The 16,524-nt window shown below is 55.3% G+C and overlaps 1 protein-coding gene across 2 annotated transcripts; it reads left to right on the top strand.

The window, feature by feature from the left end:
• Positions 1-2,930: 2,930 nt before the first annotated feature.
• HMG20B (high mobility group 20B) lies at positions 2,931-13,166 on the top strand. Of its 2 annotated transcripts, none has more exons than XM_037885592.2 (10): positions 2,931-3,014; positions 4,381-4,483; positions 7,239-7,344; positions 7,764-7,967; positions 8,394-8,514; positions 8,708-8,760; positions 9,600-9,678; positions 10,352-10,567; positions 11,203-11,335; positions 12,392-13,166. In XM_037885592.2, the coding sequence occupies exons 2-10, from the start codon at positions 4,446-4,448 to the stop codon at positions 12,402-12,404; spliced, it is 963 nt and encodes a 320-aa protein (XP_037741520.1). In that variant the 5' UTR covers positions 2,931-3,014; positions 4,381-4,445; the 3' UTR covers positions 12,405-13,166. The 2 variants fall into 2 exon arrangements, with proteins under 2 accessions (XP_037741520.1, XP_007070092.2); XM_007070030.4 differs by lacking the exon at positions 2,931-3,014 and adding an exon at positions 3,553-4,258.
• The last annotated feature ends 3,358 nt before the right edge of the window (positions 13,167-16,524 follow it).

Below are 16,524 nucleotides of genomic sequence, written 5' to 3'. Positions count from 1 at the left end.
GGGACATGTGTCCATGCTGATGACGGGTTTTGCTCGATAATAATTCAAAGCAGTGCAGACCGAAGCATGTTCATTTTCATTAACTGAGTCAGATTCCACCTGCAGAAGGTTGATTTTTCTTTTGGTGATTCAGATTCTGTAGTTTCTGCATTGGAGTGTTGCTCTTTTAAGATTGCTGAAAGCATGCTGCATAGCTTGTCCTGCTCAGATTTCGGAAGGCACTTCAGATTCTTAAACCTTTGGTCGAGTGCTGTAGCTATCTTTAGAAATCTCACATTGGTACCTTCTCTGTGTTTTGTCAAATCTGCAGTGAAAATATTCTTAAAATGAATAACATATGCTGGGTCATCATCAGAGACTGCTATAACATGAAATATATGGCAGAACGTGGATAAAACAGAGCAGGAGACACACTATTCTCCCCCGAGGAGTTCAGTCACAAATTTAATTAACACTTTTTTTTCTAAAGCGTGTCATGAGCATGGAAGCATGTCCTTTGGAATGGTGGCCGAAGCGTGAAGGGGAATACGAATGTTTAGCATATCTGGTATGTAAATATGCCGGCTACAAAAGTGCCATGCAAATGCCTGTTCTCGCTTTCTGATGACATTGTAAAGAGGAAGCGGGCAGCCTTATCTCCTGCAAATGTAAACAAACTTGTTTGTCGTAGCAATTGGCTGAACAAGAAGTAGGACTGAAGGGACGTGTAGACTCTGAAGTTTTACACTTTTTTTGTCTTTGAATGCAGTTTTGTAACAAAAAGAATCTACATTTGTAAGCTGCACTTTCACAACAAAAAGATCGCACTACAGTGCTTGTATGAGGTGAATTGAAAAATACTATTTCTTTTGTTTATCATTTTTACAGTGCAAATATTTGTAACCAAAAATAATATAGACTTTGATTTCAATTACAACACAGAATACAATATATATGAATCTGCAGGAAAACATCCAAAATATTTAATAAATTTCACTTGGTATTCTATTGTTTAACAGTGCGATTAAAACAACAATTAATCGTGATTAATTTTTTGAGTTAATCACGTGAGTTAATTGTGATTAATCGACAGCCCTAGTATCTATATTGAAAAGTTAAGGGAGGTCACCAGAAGGTGATGTGTCTCAGACATGTTCCTTTCAGGCAGGACGTAACAGAGGCACACCTCCGAATCTTCTCATGTGCGTATGGTCTGTTGTACGCCTCACAGTGTAGGTCTAGGCAGAAGAAAAGATTGTGAAATCACAAGAGAGGAACGTCACAGGATAAACCAAACAGCAGAGGTATCCTCTTTATGACTAAAGACACAGGATTGTTAAGGTATATCTGGAGGGCAAAAGGAAACACAGGCTCCTCCATCCAGGAGGCAAATCAACAAGTGTTGGTGTTATGAAAGGAGGGCCACAGCCAGCCTGGCTGGAACATGCTGGTGAGCAATATTCTACGGGCTATGGAAGTATCTCGTTAAGGAGGTCAAGACTCTAGAATGCTTGTTAGCATTTTGGTTTATATGTAACCATTTGTTTCCAATATTTCTACTTGCTACTACCTGAGTCTCTGGGCTCTGTTAAGTAACCCTAGGCCTGATTTCACTGTAAACAGATCTGAGCGCTGTGTGTTAAGCGGAGCGGTGATCCGAGGCGACGCTGGTGATCTGAGGCGAAACTGTTTCTTTGGAAGCAGCGAATCTGTGAATACCGCGAGTGTCCAGTGAACCAGGTGCTGGACGCTCCAGGGAGACGCTTGGAGAGCGGAGGGGGTTGGAGTGTGCAGTTGCTAACCTGGGGAGAGAGAGAGTTGGGGACCTGGCTCCCAGCAGGCACTGACGAGGCTTCTTCATGCTAAGGGCAGGTGGTAGCAAGGAGCCTCCCAGACCTAGGTCCTCCCGGGAAGCATCACATCTGAGCTGGGGCATTGTCGTGTTACTTGCATGGCACGAGACGTTGACCAAGTGACTATTTTGTATCTGTACCTTGAAGATGGTTTTAAAAAGAGCCCTGGACGCAGATCCACTGCGGCCATTGGGTATCGACATTGTGTCTGTGCACAGCTCTGTGCTTCTGGTTCTCAGGGATGCCCAGGAGCTCCTAGTGCCTGTTTCCCACCCCGTAGGGTTTGCACCCCCTGACTTAACTTTTCTGGGGCTCCTTTGACTCTCAGCCGAGGCCAAAAATGGCAAACTGTCATGTGCGATTTGAGGCAGGTTCACAAAATGCTGGAGGCTTGTCCAGAACCAAGCAAATTTTGTGTCTCCAAGTTTAGGGGGTCCTGGCTGTATGGGGGAGGCATATTGGGGGTTGGGGGGTCCTGGCTGGAGAGTGTTGGGGAAGAGAGTACAAACCCTGGCTGGGGGATGACGGGGTACAGATCTTGGCTGGTGGCGGTAGAGACCTTGCCGGGAGGGGGGGTACAGACCCTGCGTGTGGGAGGGCTGAGGAGATCACAGAATATCAGGGTTGGAAGAGACCCCAGGAGGTCACCAAGTCCAACCCCCTGCTCAAAGCAGGACCAATCCCCAATTTTTGCCCCAGATCCCAAATGGCCCCCTCAGGGATTGAACTCACAACCCTGGGTTTAGCAGGCCAATGCTCACACCACTGAGCGATCCCTGCCCTCGACCTGTGAGATGTAGGTCACAGACTCAGTTGGGGGGGGACGTCACAGACTCTGGCTGGCGCTTGCGCAGGGGAAGGGGGAGGGGAGTCGATTACATTTGGTAACTGGCCCTTTAAGAGCCTCCTCTGGCTGAGGCTCCGGAAACCGATTCTTGATTGGTTGGGGCCCCAGTCGCGCGCAACCGAACTTGACGCAGCCAGCGCGCGCTGCCGTAGCCCCTCCCTCTGCCTCTGACAGAGGCCGCTCCGGCCAATCACCCTCTGCCTTATCTGCATATTGCCTCCAGGGTGACCAATCCGAGTCCTAGGTGTGGGCAGCTTATTAGCATAACGATGGCGGGCGGGGCGGAGGCAGTAGGGAAGGGTGGTTGAGCCTAAGGGACATGGTTGCTGAGTCAGGGAAGTTTGGGGGATTGGAAGCGGGAGGGCAGTGGGGGTGTGGGGGGGGGTAACGGGCAGGAGGTGGGGGGCCGGGGATTGGAGGTGGGGGGCGGGGGGATTGGAGGGGTGTGGGGGGGCAGGCGAGGAGGGGGGATTGGAGGGGGGGCAGGGGGACTGGAGGGTGTGGGGGGGCAGGGGAGGAGGGGGGGATTGGAGGTGGGGGGCGGGGGGATTGGAGGGGTGTGAGGGGGCAGGGGGATTGGAGGGGGGGCGGGGAGGAGGGGGGGATTGGAGGGGGGCGGGGGAGGAGGTGGGGGGATTGGAGGGGTGAGGGGGGGCGGGGGGATTGGAGGGGAGGCGGGGGGGCGGGGGAGGAGGTGGGGGGATTGGAGGGGGGGCGGGGGGGCGGGGGAGGAGGTGGGGGGGATTGGAGGGAGAACGGGGGTCCTGGGGGTCCTGGGTTGGGGGCTAAAAGGAGCCCCGGGGAAGGAGCTGCTGCAGATGGTGCAGGAGCGGGGGGGCGGGGGGGGCAGTGCTGGGTGCTCTTCCCCTAGTCTGACCTTGTTAGTCAATAAAGGGCTATAAGATGGGGAGGCAGAGCTCCCCATCCCGCCCCTCTCTGCCCCTGTCTCCCCAGTTCCCCTCTCCTGGGTGTCTCTGTGACTCTCCTGTTGCAGTGACCACTTGTGTCGCATGCTCAGTGCAGGGGCTGGGAGCCAGGATGCCTGGATTCTGTTTCTGCGTTTGCCACTGACTCGCTGGGTGACCTTGCACAAGTCATTCCATGCCTCCGGTCCCCAGTTTCCCCAGCTCTAAGAAGCCCGTGAAGCACTCTGAGAGTGCAACTTATAATTCACATTAGAGTGTTATGCTTGTGAACTTTAGTAGGGTTGTGGATCAGGGCACCTAGAGCTTCAAATGAGCATCTTTTATTATATAAATTGAAATAAATCAATTGGGAAATTCCCCAAGCAACATCCACAGAAAAGCAGCTGCTAGTCAGACTGTTAAGTATGCAGTGCTGTGCCAATGTTGCTTTACATTATTGTATCTCTGGAATATCTTTTCTGTGCAATGTTAAGGTTGCAATTTAAATAGCCTTGTTTTGTTTTGCGCATTTATCATTTTGCTTCTAGAGGTGATAAGGGAAGTTATTTGACCAGGGTCACACAATGAGCTAGTATGTGAGCTGCGAATAGAACCCAGGAGTCCTGAGCCACCAGAGCAGGAGACAATACTTCCTCCTAAGTGGGATGTGCCAGGTGGGCACTGGGACCTTGTTTTGGTGGGATTGTAGCTTGCTCAGTTGCTGCTGGGTTTGGGATTTGCTCCCTGCTGCCCAGTTGCTGAAATGTCCATAATGAAACTTGATTGCACATTACAGGTGGCCTGGTCTGAGCTGCTTGAGCATTTCCTGGTGCTCTTAGCTGGTGTTTGCAGAAATTGGTCATGTCGCATGCTGCAAAACAGCTGGCTGCTGGCATCTTGTAAGTGTTGCAGATTCTTTCCCCCTACCAGACTGCAACAGGCTGACTGTTGTGGTGGTCATGGTGATGCTGACAGGCCCCACAGTGCCTGACAGCAATCAAATCTAGGTAATAGATTCATAGAGCTTAAGTTTTATGCGACCATTAGATCATCTAGTCTGACCTCCTGCATAGCAAGGGCCAGAGACCTTCACCCAGTTACCCCTGGATTGAGCCCAATAGCTTGTTTGGCTAATGCATCTCCCAGAAAGGCAGCCAGCCTTCATCTGAAGACATCAACAAGTGGAGGCTCCCTTGGTAGTTTGTTCCAATGATTAATCACCCTCACTGTTAAAATGTTGGGCTTAATTTCTAATGTGAATTTGTCTGGCTTCAGTTTCCAGCCACTGGTTCTTGGTCTGCCCCTCTTTGCTAGATTAAACGGCCCGTTAGTCCCTGGTATTTTCGCCCCAGTTACATGTAGGCTGTTATCAAGGCAGTTCTTGATTGTGATGAGCTAAACAGATTGAGCTCTTTAAGTCTCCCACTGCAAGGCATTTTTCCAGATCATTTTTGTGGCTCTTTTCTGCACCTTCTTCAATTTTTCAAGAGACTTTTTAAAATGTGGACCCCAGAACTGGACGCAGTGTTCCAGTGTCGGTCTCACCAATGCCACATACAGAGGTAAAATCAACTCCCTGCTCCTGCTCGCTACTCCCTGTTTGTACAGCCAAGGATCGCATCAAAGATTTTGTTGTCATAGTGTTGTACTGGGAGCTCATGTTGAGTTGCTTCTCCATTATGACCTCTAAACCCTTTTGCAGACACTGCTTTCTTTGTTCCTAGATGAATAACTTTGCATTTGATTGTATTAAAATGTATTTTGTTTGAATGGGCCCCGTTTACCAGGTGCTCCAGATCACTCTGGATGACTGCCCTGTCCTCCGCTTTAGTTAGCACTCAGCCAATCTTGGTGTCATCTGCAAACATTATCGACACTAGTTTTATATTTAATTCCAGATCATTGATGAACATGTTGAATAGCATCAAGCCTAGTACCAGTCCCTGTGAAACCCCACTAGAAACACCCCTGTTTGATGGTCATTCCCCATTGGCAATTACTCTTTGAGAGCTGTCACTTAGCCAGCTCTTAATCCATTTATTGCATTATACATAGTGGAGCCTACTAGTTTTTCAGTCAGAATGTCAAGCAGTAGAAATGCAAATACCTCACCAAAGTCTGTTACATCTACACAGTTAACTTTATCGGCCAGGCTTGTAATCTCAAAGAATGAAATCAGGCTTGTTGACCAGACCTGTTTTCCATAAACCCATGCTGACTGGCATTAATTATGCTCCCAGCCATCAATTCTTTATCAATTAAATCATTTTGTATTTTCCGTTATTTTGCCCAGGATTGATGTCAGGTTAACAGGCCTATAGTTATCTGAGTCATCCCACTTGCACATTTGGAATACTGGTACAACATTAGCTCTTTTCCAGTCTTCTGGAATTTCCCTGGTATTCCAAGACATACTAAAAATTAACATCTCCTCCGAGATCTCCTCAGCCAGCTCTTATAAGACTCTTGGTGCAAGTTCGCCAGGCCTGCTTATTTAAAAATACTTATCCCTAGCAGATGTTGTTTAACATCGTCCTTAGTTACCAAGGGACTCAAAAGTACTTCATCATGCTCATATGGTGCACAATATGATACTGCCTCTTTCCAAATGCAGAACAGAACACTTCTGCCTTTTCCTGCATCATCATTAATAGTTTTATTTTCTCCATCTAGTAATGGGTCTGTACCTTTGCTAGGATTTCTTTTGTCCCTAAATTCCTTATTGTCCTTAGCCTTGCCAGCCATGGTTTTTTCCCTGATGTCTTTAGCTTCCCTTATTAACTTTCTGTACTTCATAGCTGCTAAGTTATATCTGCTGCTGTTTACTTCCCTGTTTTTGCGTTTGTTATGGATTGCTTTTTGATTTCTAATTCCTGTCTTCACTCCTCCTGATCCTGTAGCTGGACTTGTTGAGGTGGAGCACCACTGGGGTTCCCTGGGGGCATATCTGATTGCGGGAGCTGGGCCCTAGTTTGCTGTTCTGCCTTGGGCTGTGGCTTGTGTAAGATGCTCCAGATGAAGGCAAAACTCTCCTCTATGATACACCAGTACCAGCCCTTTCCTTCTCTCCATTACTATGCCAGGGAGGGTGGAATGTTGTCTCCAGCCACAGATTAGTGGATGTGCTGGCTACAAGGACTGATGGATGGCCCTTGGAATTGGTACCCAGAGGAGTATAACTTCAGATCCAGTTCTCAGTTGTGTGAGAACCCTTCTCGTTCTGACTCTTCTCTGCAGCTGCTTGACCTGCCAGCAGAGGGCATGACTTGGGCTGTAACCTGTGTGCAGGAGTGCCCCAAATTACCCTGGGCCATGCTGGTCTTGGTGGGGTTTGTGGAGCCCCTTAGTTACTACAGTGCTAGCTTCTCCCAGCAAGGGCTGCTGTGGGGAAGGGTGTGGGAGCTCTGGCATTGGTAGGGAGTCGCCATCCGCTACCTCAACCCCAGCTTCCCCCAGTAGGAGTCGCCCTTGTGAAGGGCTGTGGAGAGCGCTGGCTGCGTGGGAAGCTCAGTGCTCCTGCAGTCCCAGGCCCTGCCAGCAGGAGGCGCTGACGGGCGTAGCGGCGTGCACCAGCAGTGCCAGCCCAGTAGTGTCTCTGCAGTTGTGCTTCAGCCTTTTCCTTCACTGAATGTGACACAAGCTCTCTGGTTGCAGACATGCCACCGGCAAAGGCCAGCATGGAAACTTCCTGGTCGCCATCAAGCAGGAGAAGGGGGAAGTTCCCCGGACCAGCAGCGAGAAGCCCCATGGCGAGGAGGAGGTGAGCCCCTCTGTGATGTAATCTGGCTCTTCTGCTTTCCCAGCCTGCCCTGAGCACAGGACCCCTGCGGTGGCTCAAATGCAGCCGCACAGTGCTGGGACAGCTGGGTTTACAGCACTGCAGGGAGCTGCTTTGCTGGGGTTTTGTGCATAGCCCTTTCCATAGAAATGCATTTGCTTACCCTGCAGTAGTCCTAGCGTAGCTGTGCAGCGTGCCAGGCTGCCGCAGATGGTGCTGGTGCCTTGTGGCTGCAGCACGGGGTTGGGAAGAGAGGCCAGGAGCCCTGGGCTCGGGAGGGCTAATGACAGGGGTCTGCGTGGCGCTCTGTCCCTCTCTTCCTGCTGTGGACACAGTCACTTAGTGAGCTTCAGTCCAGTATGTTGGTTGGTTTCTTTCCCTCCCCTGCCACGGGGCGACAGCCAGTGAAGAAGAGGGGCTGGCCCAAAGGGAAGAAGAGGAAGAAGATTCTGCCCAACGGCCCCAAGGCCCCAGTGACCGGCTACGTCCGCTTCCTGAATGAGCGCCGTGAGCAGATCCGCATGCAACATCCTGACCTGCCCTTCCCAGAAATCACCAAGATGCTAGGAGCCGAATGGAGCAAACTGCAGCCCACAGACAAACAGGTATGGAGGAGATGGAGGGGTGTCCAGGGGAGATACACCTCGCGTTAGCCCAGCCACATCCAGCTGGGACCTGGGTCACAGCCGCGCTCCAGACTCGCTCAGGCTGTTGAGCTGGTTAAGGATTGCACCTCGAGTAGGATAGGCTGCGTCCGAGGGAGACTGGACCAGGGTCTGCAGGGCGTACCCTAATTGGCTGCTGTGCTGTGGGTCTGGGGTCCGGTCCCTTCCATAACTGCAGGACATATACTGAGCCCCCTGACTGGCCGCTCGACAAGGGGGGAGCAGGGCCCTGACTCCTGGAGTCACGCCCTTGAATACTTGCTGGGCCGCCCTGGGATCCAGGCTCTGGGGTGATGTTTAGGGCTGCACCTCGCCCCCGCTTCCGTGTGCTGTGGGGTGTGCCCATCTGACCTCAAGTGGTTTCAGAGGTACCTGGATGAGGCAGAGCGCGAGAAGCAGCAGTACATGAAGGAGCTGCGGGAGTACCAGCAGTCGGAGGCCTACAAGATGTGCACGGAGAAGATCCAGGAGAAGAAGATCAAGAAAGGTTGGTGCTGGGGATGTGTGGGGCTGGGCTTTGGCTGGGCCCCTGAGCACAGCATGGTGCACTCTGCCCTGTCCCCCACTGACACTGGGGTGGGGAAGGGGCTGGGAGCGTCCCCCTCAGTGCTGTGGGCTGGCAAGGTGGGCCTGGCACAGCAGGATGAGGTAAGTAACCTCTGACCGCTTTGTGCCCCCAGAGGATGCTGGTTCTGTGTCTGTGAACACTCTGCTGAACGGGCACCCGCACAAGGTAGGGACCCTGGCAGCTCTCTGCAAGGGTGGCAATGCCCAGGGGAGGGGCTGGGTTGTCAGGTGCCAGCTGGGGGAAGTGAAGCTGAGGAGCGCAGAGTCCCTCATAGAGCATGAGGTGGTAAATCCTGTCCAGCTGCATGGGCTCTGCCAGGAGCTGGGGGTGGCAGTGGTGAAGTGGGGCCCGACTCCATGCCGGGCAGTGTCGTGCTGATGTGACGTGTGTCCGGCTGGTGCTGTATGGCCCTTAGCTCAGTACATGTGTCATGCCCCCTCCTCCCCCCGGTGATGCTGCTTGCTCAGTCCATGTCTGTCCCACCCTGTGCCCACACACCCACTGACTGGGCCAGGGGCTGCCTGTCTGTACCCTGCCACCTTCCTAATGTTCTTCAGGCCATTGGCAGACTTGCTGCATGTGACCCTGCCCTGGCAGAGGGGCATGAGGGGGTCTTGACTGCAGATTGGGATTAGACAGAGCTACTCAGCCGTGGCATGTGGAGCTGAGCCTGTAACAGCTGGAATTATTGTGAATCCTTTAAAATTCCTCTTCCAGCTGCCAAGGCTGGGGACTGTGGCTTGGCCCGGCCAGTTGTGGGGAGTCCAGGACTATCGCCTGGCCCATGTGGGACCCACCAGCTCCCCTGGGGCCATGTGTTGGGACTGGCAGGAGCCCTTATGCCCCGCTGCCTTCCCCCATCCTTGAGCTGAAGCAGAGCAGGGGCCGGGTGTTTGGACCCCAAGGTGGGCAGGAACCCCTCCCAGGCGAAGGGAAGATCATCCCTTGGGCTAGAGTTGACCTGTCCTGGCCACTGGCCGTTAACCTGCATCGCTCCCGGCCAGGGCGGGGACTGCTGCGGGGATGGCTTCTCCACGTTTGATGTGCCCATCTTCACTGAGGAGTTCTTGGACCAGAACAAAGGTACCAAGCCTGGAGGAGGGGGGGGATTTAACTTGCTGGGGCAGTGACCGTCCAGCATTCTGTTTGCACAGCGCCTAGCGCGGTGGGGTTCCCTAGAATACTATCAGCGACACAGCCCAGGCCAGGGGAGGGGGAGGCTAGAGACTGTGGTTCCCAGTGCTCTCACCTCCCAGCAGGGGGCAGGCCCAGGATCCCTGGTGTAAATAGACCTCTGGGGCTTGCCGTAGCTGATCCCACCCTGGCCCATGTGGCTGGTCAATGCTTGATCCTTCCCAGCAAGCCAAACTAGACCCCTAATGCCCCAAGGCGAGTTTGGGGTGGGCGGGGGTCGCAGCCTGTGGATTTGGCCTGCTGATCCTGTCAGCTTCACGGCAGGGTGCCAGACAGCCCTCGGAACAGAGTCGCTGATCCCAGCTTCCTGCCTGGAGTCGACTTCCACCTCAGTTGGCCCGGCAGGGGCCAGGTGCAGGGGCTGATGGGCCGAGAACATGGGCAGCCCCCAGCGCCGTGGGGCCCTGATTCTGGCTGGGGCCTCTGGGCTCTGCCGTAACCGAAGTCGTTGATGACACCGCTGTGTGAGCCCTGCGTTGGCCCCAGGCCTGTCTCAAGTTGGGGGGAGCTGGGCTCTCCCCCTTCCTCTGCACTGACCGCCCTCCTGTCTGCGGTGGGGCAGCGCGGGAGGCCGAGCTGCGGCGCCTGCGGAAGATGAACACGGAGTTCGAGGAGCAGAACGCTATCCTGCAGAAGCACACGGAGAGCATGAGCTGCGCCAAAGAGAAGCTGGAGCAGGAGCTGGTGCTGGAGGAGAGGCAGACGCTGGCCCTGCAGCAGCAGCTCCAGTCCGTCCGGCAGGCCCTGACCACCAGCTTCGCTTCTCTCCCCATCCCAGGTGAGCCCAGGAGGCAGAGAGAGGAGGACCATGGGAACACTGCCTACAGAGAGCGTCTCCCTGAGCAGTCCACTGGCTGTCAGCTGGGCTGTCACTAGAAAGGGGGAGCCCGGGGGGGTCTGATACTCTGCACATGGGGGGTGGCTGGAGATGGGGCTTGGGGCCTCAGAAATCTCCCTCCCTTTCCCTCTAATCTCAAAAGATCCCAAAGCACCCCATGGTGGCCTGAAGAAAGGAGTCTCTGGCACTGTGGCCCCCATGCTCCCCCAGGCTGGGGTGTGGCTGGCTCAGCACGCAGCCAGCAGGTGGAGGCAGAGGGTGGAGAAAGTGTCTGTGTCAGAGCGTGGGGGTCTTCCCAACACGCCCACGTGTGGTAAACTCACTCTGGGGGTGAAGGGCCAACTGGGGTTTGACCCAGATGTTGCAGGGGACGAAAGGGTTGGGCCTCAGAGCTGAGCTCTCCACCCAGCATGGAAACGCCCTGGAAAGGGCCATGGGTGAGGCATCCTGCCCCTCTCTGTAGAGTGCCAGTCCTACAGGGCTGCCTGTGCATCGCAGCAGCTGGCCTCTGGGGGCACTGGGCTCGGGACTCCGGCTGGGTTCCTGCACTTCGCTAACCAGGCCCCTGTCCCCAGGCACCGGAGAGACCCCCACGCTGGGCACCCTGGATTTCTACATGGCCAAACTGCACAGCGCCATCGAGAGCAACCCGCTCCAGCACGAGAAGCTGGTCGTGCGCATCAAGGAGATCCTCTCCCGGATAGCCAGGTGAGCGGGAGACTCTTCCCTGCCAGGCCTGAGGACGGGGGGCTGGGGTTCTCCTGCAGGGTTCGGTGACTGGTGGGCCTGGGCATTGGCCATGGCAGCTGTGGGCTGATCCTGGCAGGTGCTCAGTACCCAGAACTCTGTGTGTGAGGCCAGAATTGGTGTGTGTGTGGTGCGGGGGGGAGAGCCAGGTCTCAGCAGGTGAGAGCAGGATGTGGTGGGATTGACCCAGGCTGCCCTGATGCTTGGCTTCTCCCTGGACCATTCTTGGGGGATGAGGGAGGCATGTGGGTCCCCTACAGCATGCCAAACCCTGGTGTGGTGGTGCCGGTTGGGAAACCCCTGGTGCCAGGGGCTGCGGGGAGATCTTCGCTGCATGGCTGCACTCTGCCTAGGCCCCAAGCCCGTTCTGACCGCCCCTTCCTGGGACACAGAGCAGCCCAAATGCCCCCAGGGCATCCGCAGGCCAGCTCAGGGCTGAGCAGATCTGTGACTGGAGGGGTCCATGCTTGGTGCTTGTAACTCCATGTTTTGGGGCCCAAGTGGCCAGGGGAGGCCCCCATTTTAAATGGCAGCTGTGTAGGGTAGGGATGTCCTGGGGTCCCTCTCCCTGCTGGGATTTCCTCCCTGCTCTTCCACAGGGGCCCAGGGAGTTGCATGCTAACCGCTAGAGCTGGCCGGAGCCCAGCCCTGCCTGGCAGGGACTGGACTTGGCCGCTGTCCCACAGCTGCTCGGTGACTCATGTGAAGTGGGCTGCTGGCTTTGACTCAGTTTCCTGGGGGCAGGTGTCTGCATTGCAGCATCTGCCCCTGGAGTGAACTGTCACCCGTGTGGGCAGTCCCGTGGAGACCGAAATCCCCCTGTCTCCCGTGGGGGCATCCCCAGGGTGGGCTGGAGACAGGCTCGTGTGGCAGTGAATGGGCACTGCCTGTTCTGGGGAGGAGCACTCCCTCCGGCCCCACACCACTGCCCGCCCCCCCCGCCCCCCCCCCGCCCCCTGAGCTGCTGAATGAGCCGCGAGTGCCTAAGCAAGCCGTGTTTTTCCTTCCTGTTTTTAGTGAACACTTATGAAAGGCCTGGTGTGTCCTGCGGCCCAGCGCTGACTCAGACTGGGACCCTCAGCCACCTCCTCCCACCCGCCCTGACACCTGGAATCCGCTGGAGCCTTGCGGCTCAGCACCTCCGCTTTGCACAGATCTTTGCTGGAGAAGGTCCTTTGAAAGGGTTGAGTAACTCTTGGTCCTTCCATGCAGCTGAGAACTGTGGGCCAGGCCTCTGTGGAGTCTTGGGGGGCAGGCTGCCAAGCAGGGACAGCAAGGCAGCTTGCAGGGTCACTTCTCGGCTCCTCCTGAGCCCCTGGCTCGCTGACTGCCAGGTCTAGGGCTTAGTGCAGTGCCCGGGCGGTATGACTGGATGTGCTGCAGGCTCCGCGTGCCCCATTGCAAACTGGCCCTCCGTTCTCCAGCGAGGCCCCAAGATTGTGCAGCGATGCTGGAAATCCTGCAGCAGCTGCATTAAATTAAACCACACAGCCTTAAAGCTGACCAGAAGCTGCCCCTGGCCGCTCACTGTGACAGTAAATCAGGTGTGTCTCGGGCTGGCCCCACCCTCCAGTTGTCAAAGTGATGGAGAAGTCTGTCTTGCCAAGGCAGGGCAGAAGTGCTCGTCGCTGGGAGGGTGCTGGTGTAGACCAGGCACTGCTGTCCTTACCCATGTCACCTAGACCTGTGCTGAGCAGAAGAGGACACAGCAATGATAATGCCACTGTCCTGCCCATGTTACGCAACCTCCCCTAGAGCTGCAAAAATAGATGGGTTCCTCCTTCCCCCCCCCCCCCCCCCCCACAAAAAATGTCTACTGTAGACCCAGCCCAAGCTATCGGCAGAGAAACGGTTCAGTGTTGGCATTGAAACTACCATTGTTAGGTTTCAGAATTAACCCATTGCAGTGAATGGGGCCGTTCACCCCCTTGGAGCAGTTGTTTCAGGCTGTCTGCAGGCTCAGGCGCTCATGCTTGAGTCACATGAGGGCTGTCGCTCTTTGAGCGCTGCGATCCTGGCACTGTGTAGTGGGGTGGGAGCTCTGTTCCCCTACCCCTAAAATAGCATGGCTGAGTATTATGGGGCTGGCCCTGCTGAGCCCTGCCCTAGGGGGCCTGGGGAAGCCATGTCTGCATGCCGGGGTCAGGCCAGCTCGCTTGTTCTCAGCATGGGGTCCTCTGCCTTAGTTAGCTAAGGGGCATGTTTGTAGTGTGGATGGGACCAGCTCGGTCAGAACTGTGCCGGGACCAGCCTGATCAGTCTAGTTACAGTCCGGCTGCCTGGAACAGGTCCCTGTCTGCATTTGGGTCTGTGGTGTAGATGGGCCCTTATCTAATCTTAGGGTCTGTGTTCACTGCTGAGTTAACCCAGGCTCTTACCCCAGTGGAACCTCAGCCCACTCCTGTCCACACACAACCCTGTCCTCTGAGTTTGGTGGTGCTCTCAACCCCGGTTAGCTGGGCCGGGTGCCGCTTTCACTTGGATGGGAACCTGCCCACTTTGCAGTGAGGGCACAGGCAAAAATCACTCAGTGCTGACAGTCCTCCAGCACCTTTCCACAGTTCCCCCCCGTGTGCCCAGGAGGACAGACAAGTTCTCCCACACTTCACTGGGAAAGATCCCTAGAGCGGCTCAGCTCACTGCAGCACGAAGCACCTGGGAAAAGCCCCTGATGTCCTCGTGACACCCAGGCAAGAGCCATGCCAGCGCGGGCACAGTAACAGGTCAGGCGCTGCTCGCCCTGGCTGGGCTGGCCTGGGCTCAGACCTGGGCGCAGATCATCTGCGTTACTCTGCAGTGTAGTCATACCCCACGAAGCGTAGGCATGAGTCTCCTGGGTTATCATGTTCAATTCCCTGTCATCCTGTCCGGAGCCCACAGGGGCTGGGAGGGGCAGAGGCTGCTGAGGGTGGGCAGACAGCACCCATTTAATTGCCCAGTAGGTGCCCGGAGCTCTGGGGAGGTGGGACAGTGCAGTGTAGAGAGCTGTGCCCTGGCGGGAGGGCGCCATTCTCTGTGCGTGGCCAGGGTGGGAACCCCACTCCATCCTGGCCAATCCTGCAGATGCCGCACCAGAGATGGCCACTGAGGGCACGTCTACACTGCAGTTCAAACCCACGGCTGGACCGTGCTGGCTGATTCGGGCTCACGGGATCTGGGCTACAGGGCTGTGTAATTGTGGTGCAGATGTTTGAGGTGGGAGGGTCCCAGAGCACTGAGCCCAAAAGCCCCTTAGCCTGAGCCCTGCAAGCACAAGTCAGCTGGCCCAGGCCAGCCACGGGTTGTTAATTGCAATGCAGATGTAGGCTCAACTCTTAACACTTGCCAGTCAGCCATAAAGGCTAGAGATGTGGTCTGGCTCCAAACGCCCTCGTAGCTGGGGCAGGGGGCCTGGCCCGGCTCAGACATTTCATTTATTTTTACAAAGAAGTTATTTAATCCAGTCTGAAGTTGACTGTGACCGAACCTCTGGGTGAGCAGCGAAGAGTCGCTCAGTTCCCTCCCGGAGCCTCCTTCCGATGGGTGAACGCCACATGGTGCCCTCTTGCTTCAGGACACGCATTGCTAATCCCTCTCTGTGTTGGTCTGGCCCGTGAGAGATGGGGCTGGAGTGTGATGCTCTGGGCTGAGGGTGTTAGATCTGATCCCAGCCCCTCTCCAGGCATTTTGCTGGGCAGAATAGGGACCAAACTGCTGTGCCAGGGCAGTGCTGGCAACTTGCCTGCAGCTTCTAGCGCCAGGCACTGCCAGCTCCAGTCACAGCGAACAGCAGCTTCCTCTGCAAGGAGCGCCAGGTACTTGGGAGGAGCATGGTATGCACTGTGGGGACATGGCAGGATCCGTCCTTCCCTGGGGACGTACCATCTGCATGTGCTACCACTTGGAAATGCCTGTCCCCAACCATGGCACCTGGCAGCATCCCAGCCCCAGCCCTGCTCCGCCAGTAACACAGTGCTTTTCCACCTATGCTCCGCGGACCACTGGGCAGTCACTGACTATGTCTAAGGGGTCCACGAAAGGGTGCCGTTACCATAGCACAGTGGTTTTTAGGGGTCCACAGGCTGGGTAAGATTTCCAAAGGAGTTTGCACCTTTATTCGAGATTTGTAGGGGTCTGTAAATGAGAAAAGGTCACAAACCCCTGGAATAGCAGGTCTTGCGTGGCTGAGAACAGCTTCTCAGTTACAAGGGGATGGGCCATGGCGTGGGAGCTCTGGGAAAACTCCCCGCTCTGCCACCGACCTAGGGCCCATCTCTGCAGGGGAGAGTGGCTCCCTTTCCTGCCTCCTGAGGGCTGTGAGGCCAGATTCCCCAGCCTCGGCAGGGTGCTGAGATACTCCAGTAATGGGGCTGTGCTGAGTGCGCTCTGGGAGCTGCATCCACTGTGTCCTGCTGAGCAGCATTTTCAGTGCCTCTCATTCTACATCACCTGAGTAAGGTCAGTGACTTAAAAGTTCCCCTTGTGCAGGAGCTGCCCTCGGGCCTGCAGTGCCCATCCCTGTTCTGCAGAGCTCGGGGGTCTCTGTGTCTTAACTCAGTGTACCCCGGTAATTGGGGTTAGTCACTGATCTCGGATCATGTAATTAGAGAGATTATTTTCTTACTAGCACTACGTAACAAAGCGCAGTTTCCAATTCGCAGTAGCCTCTCCCTTGGGGCTAACGCTGTCTGCTATGGAGTAACAGCCAGAACTGCTCTGGTCTGTGTAAGCCTCTCCCTGTCGCAGCACTTCGGCCGCAGCCTGCAGTGCCTGGGAACGGCCAGGGAGATGTTTGATACAAATAAAAATGGGGTAGAGACCCAGTCTGGTGCCCTGAGTGAAAGTGGTTCAGGGGTCGGGGTGGGATTGTGGGCAAAGTGCGTTGGGTGGGTGTAGGGTGACCAGACAGCAAGTGTGAAAAATTGGGACGGGGATGGGGGCAATAGGAGCCTATATAAGAAAAAGACCCCAAAATTCAGACTGTCCCTAAAAAATTGGGACATCTGGTCACCCTAGGTGGGTGGCTGTAGCAGCACAGCCGTGGTCCCTGCATTGTCACCGAGTGACAGCTAGGTACTGGAACAACCGAACCCCTCGGTGTCTCCTGGCTTCGGTAGGGACACCAGGAAGAAGCTCAGCCCCTGGCTATCTCCTCCTTTGGCACGGTGCAA

This window comes from Chelonia mydas, chromosome 25 (genome assembly GCF_015237465.2).
Source record: "Chelonia mydas isolate rCheMyd1 chromosome 25, rCheMyd1.pri.v2, whole genome shotgun sequence".
NCBI lineage: Eukaryota > Metazoa > Chordata > Testudines > Cheloniidae > Chelonia > Chelonia mydas.
Note: the sequence above shows the minus strand (reverse complement) of the source record. Positions and strands in the feature narration are given on the sequence as shown.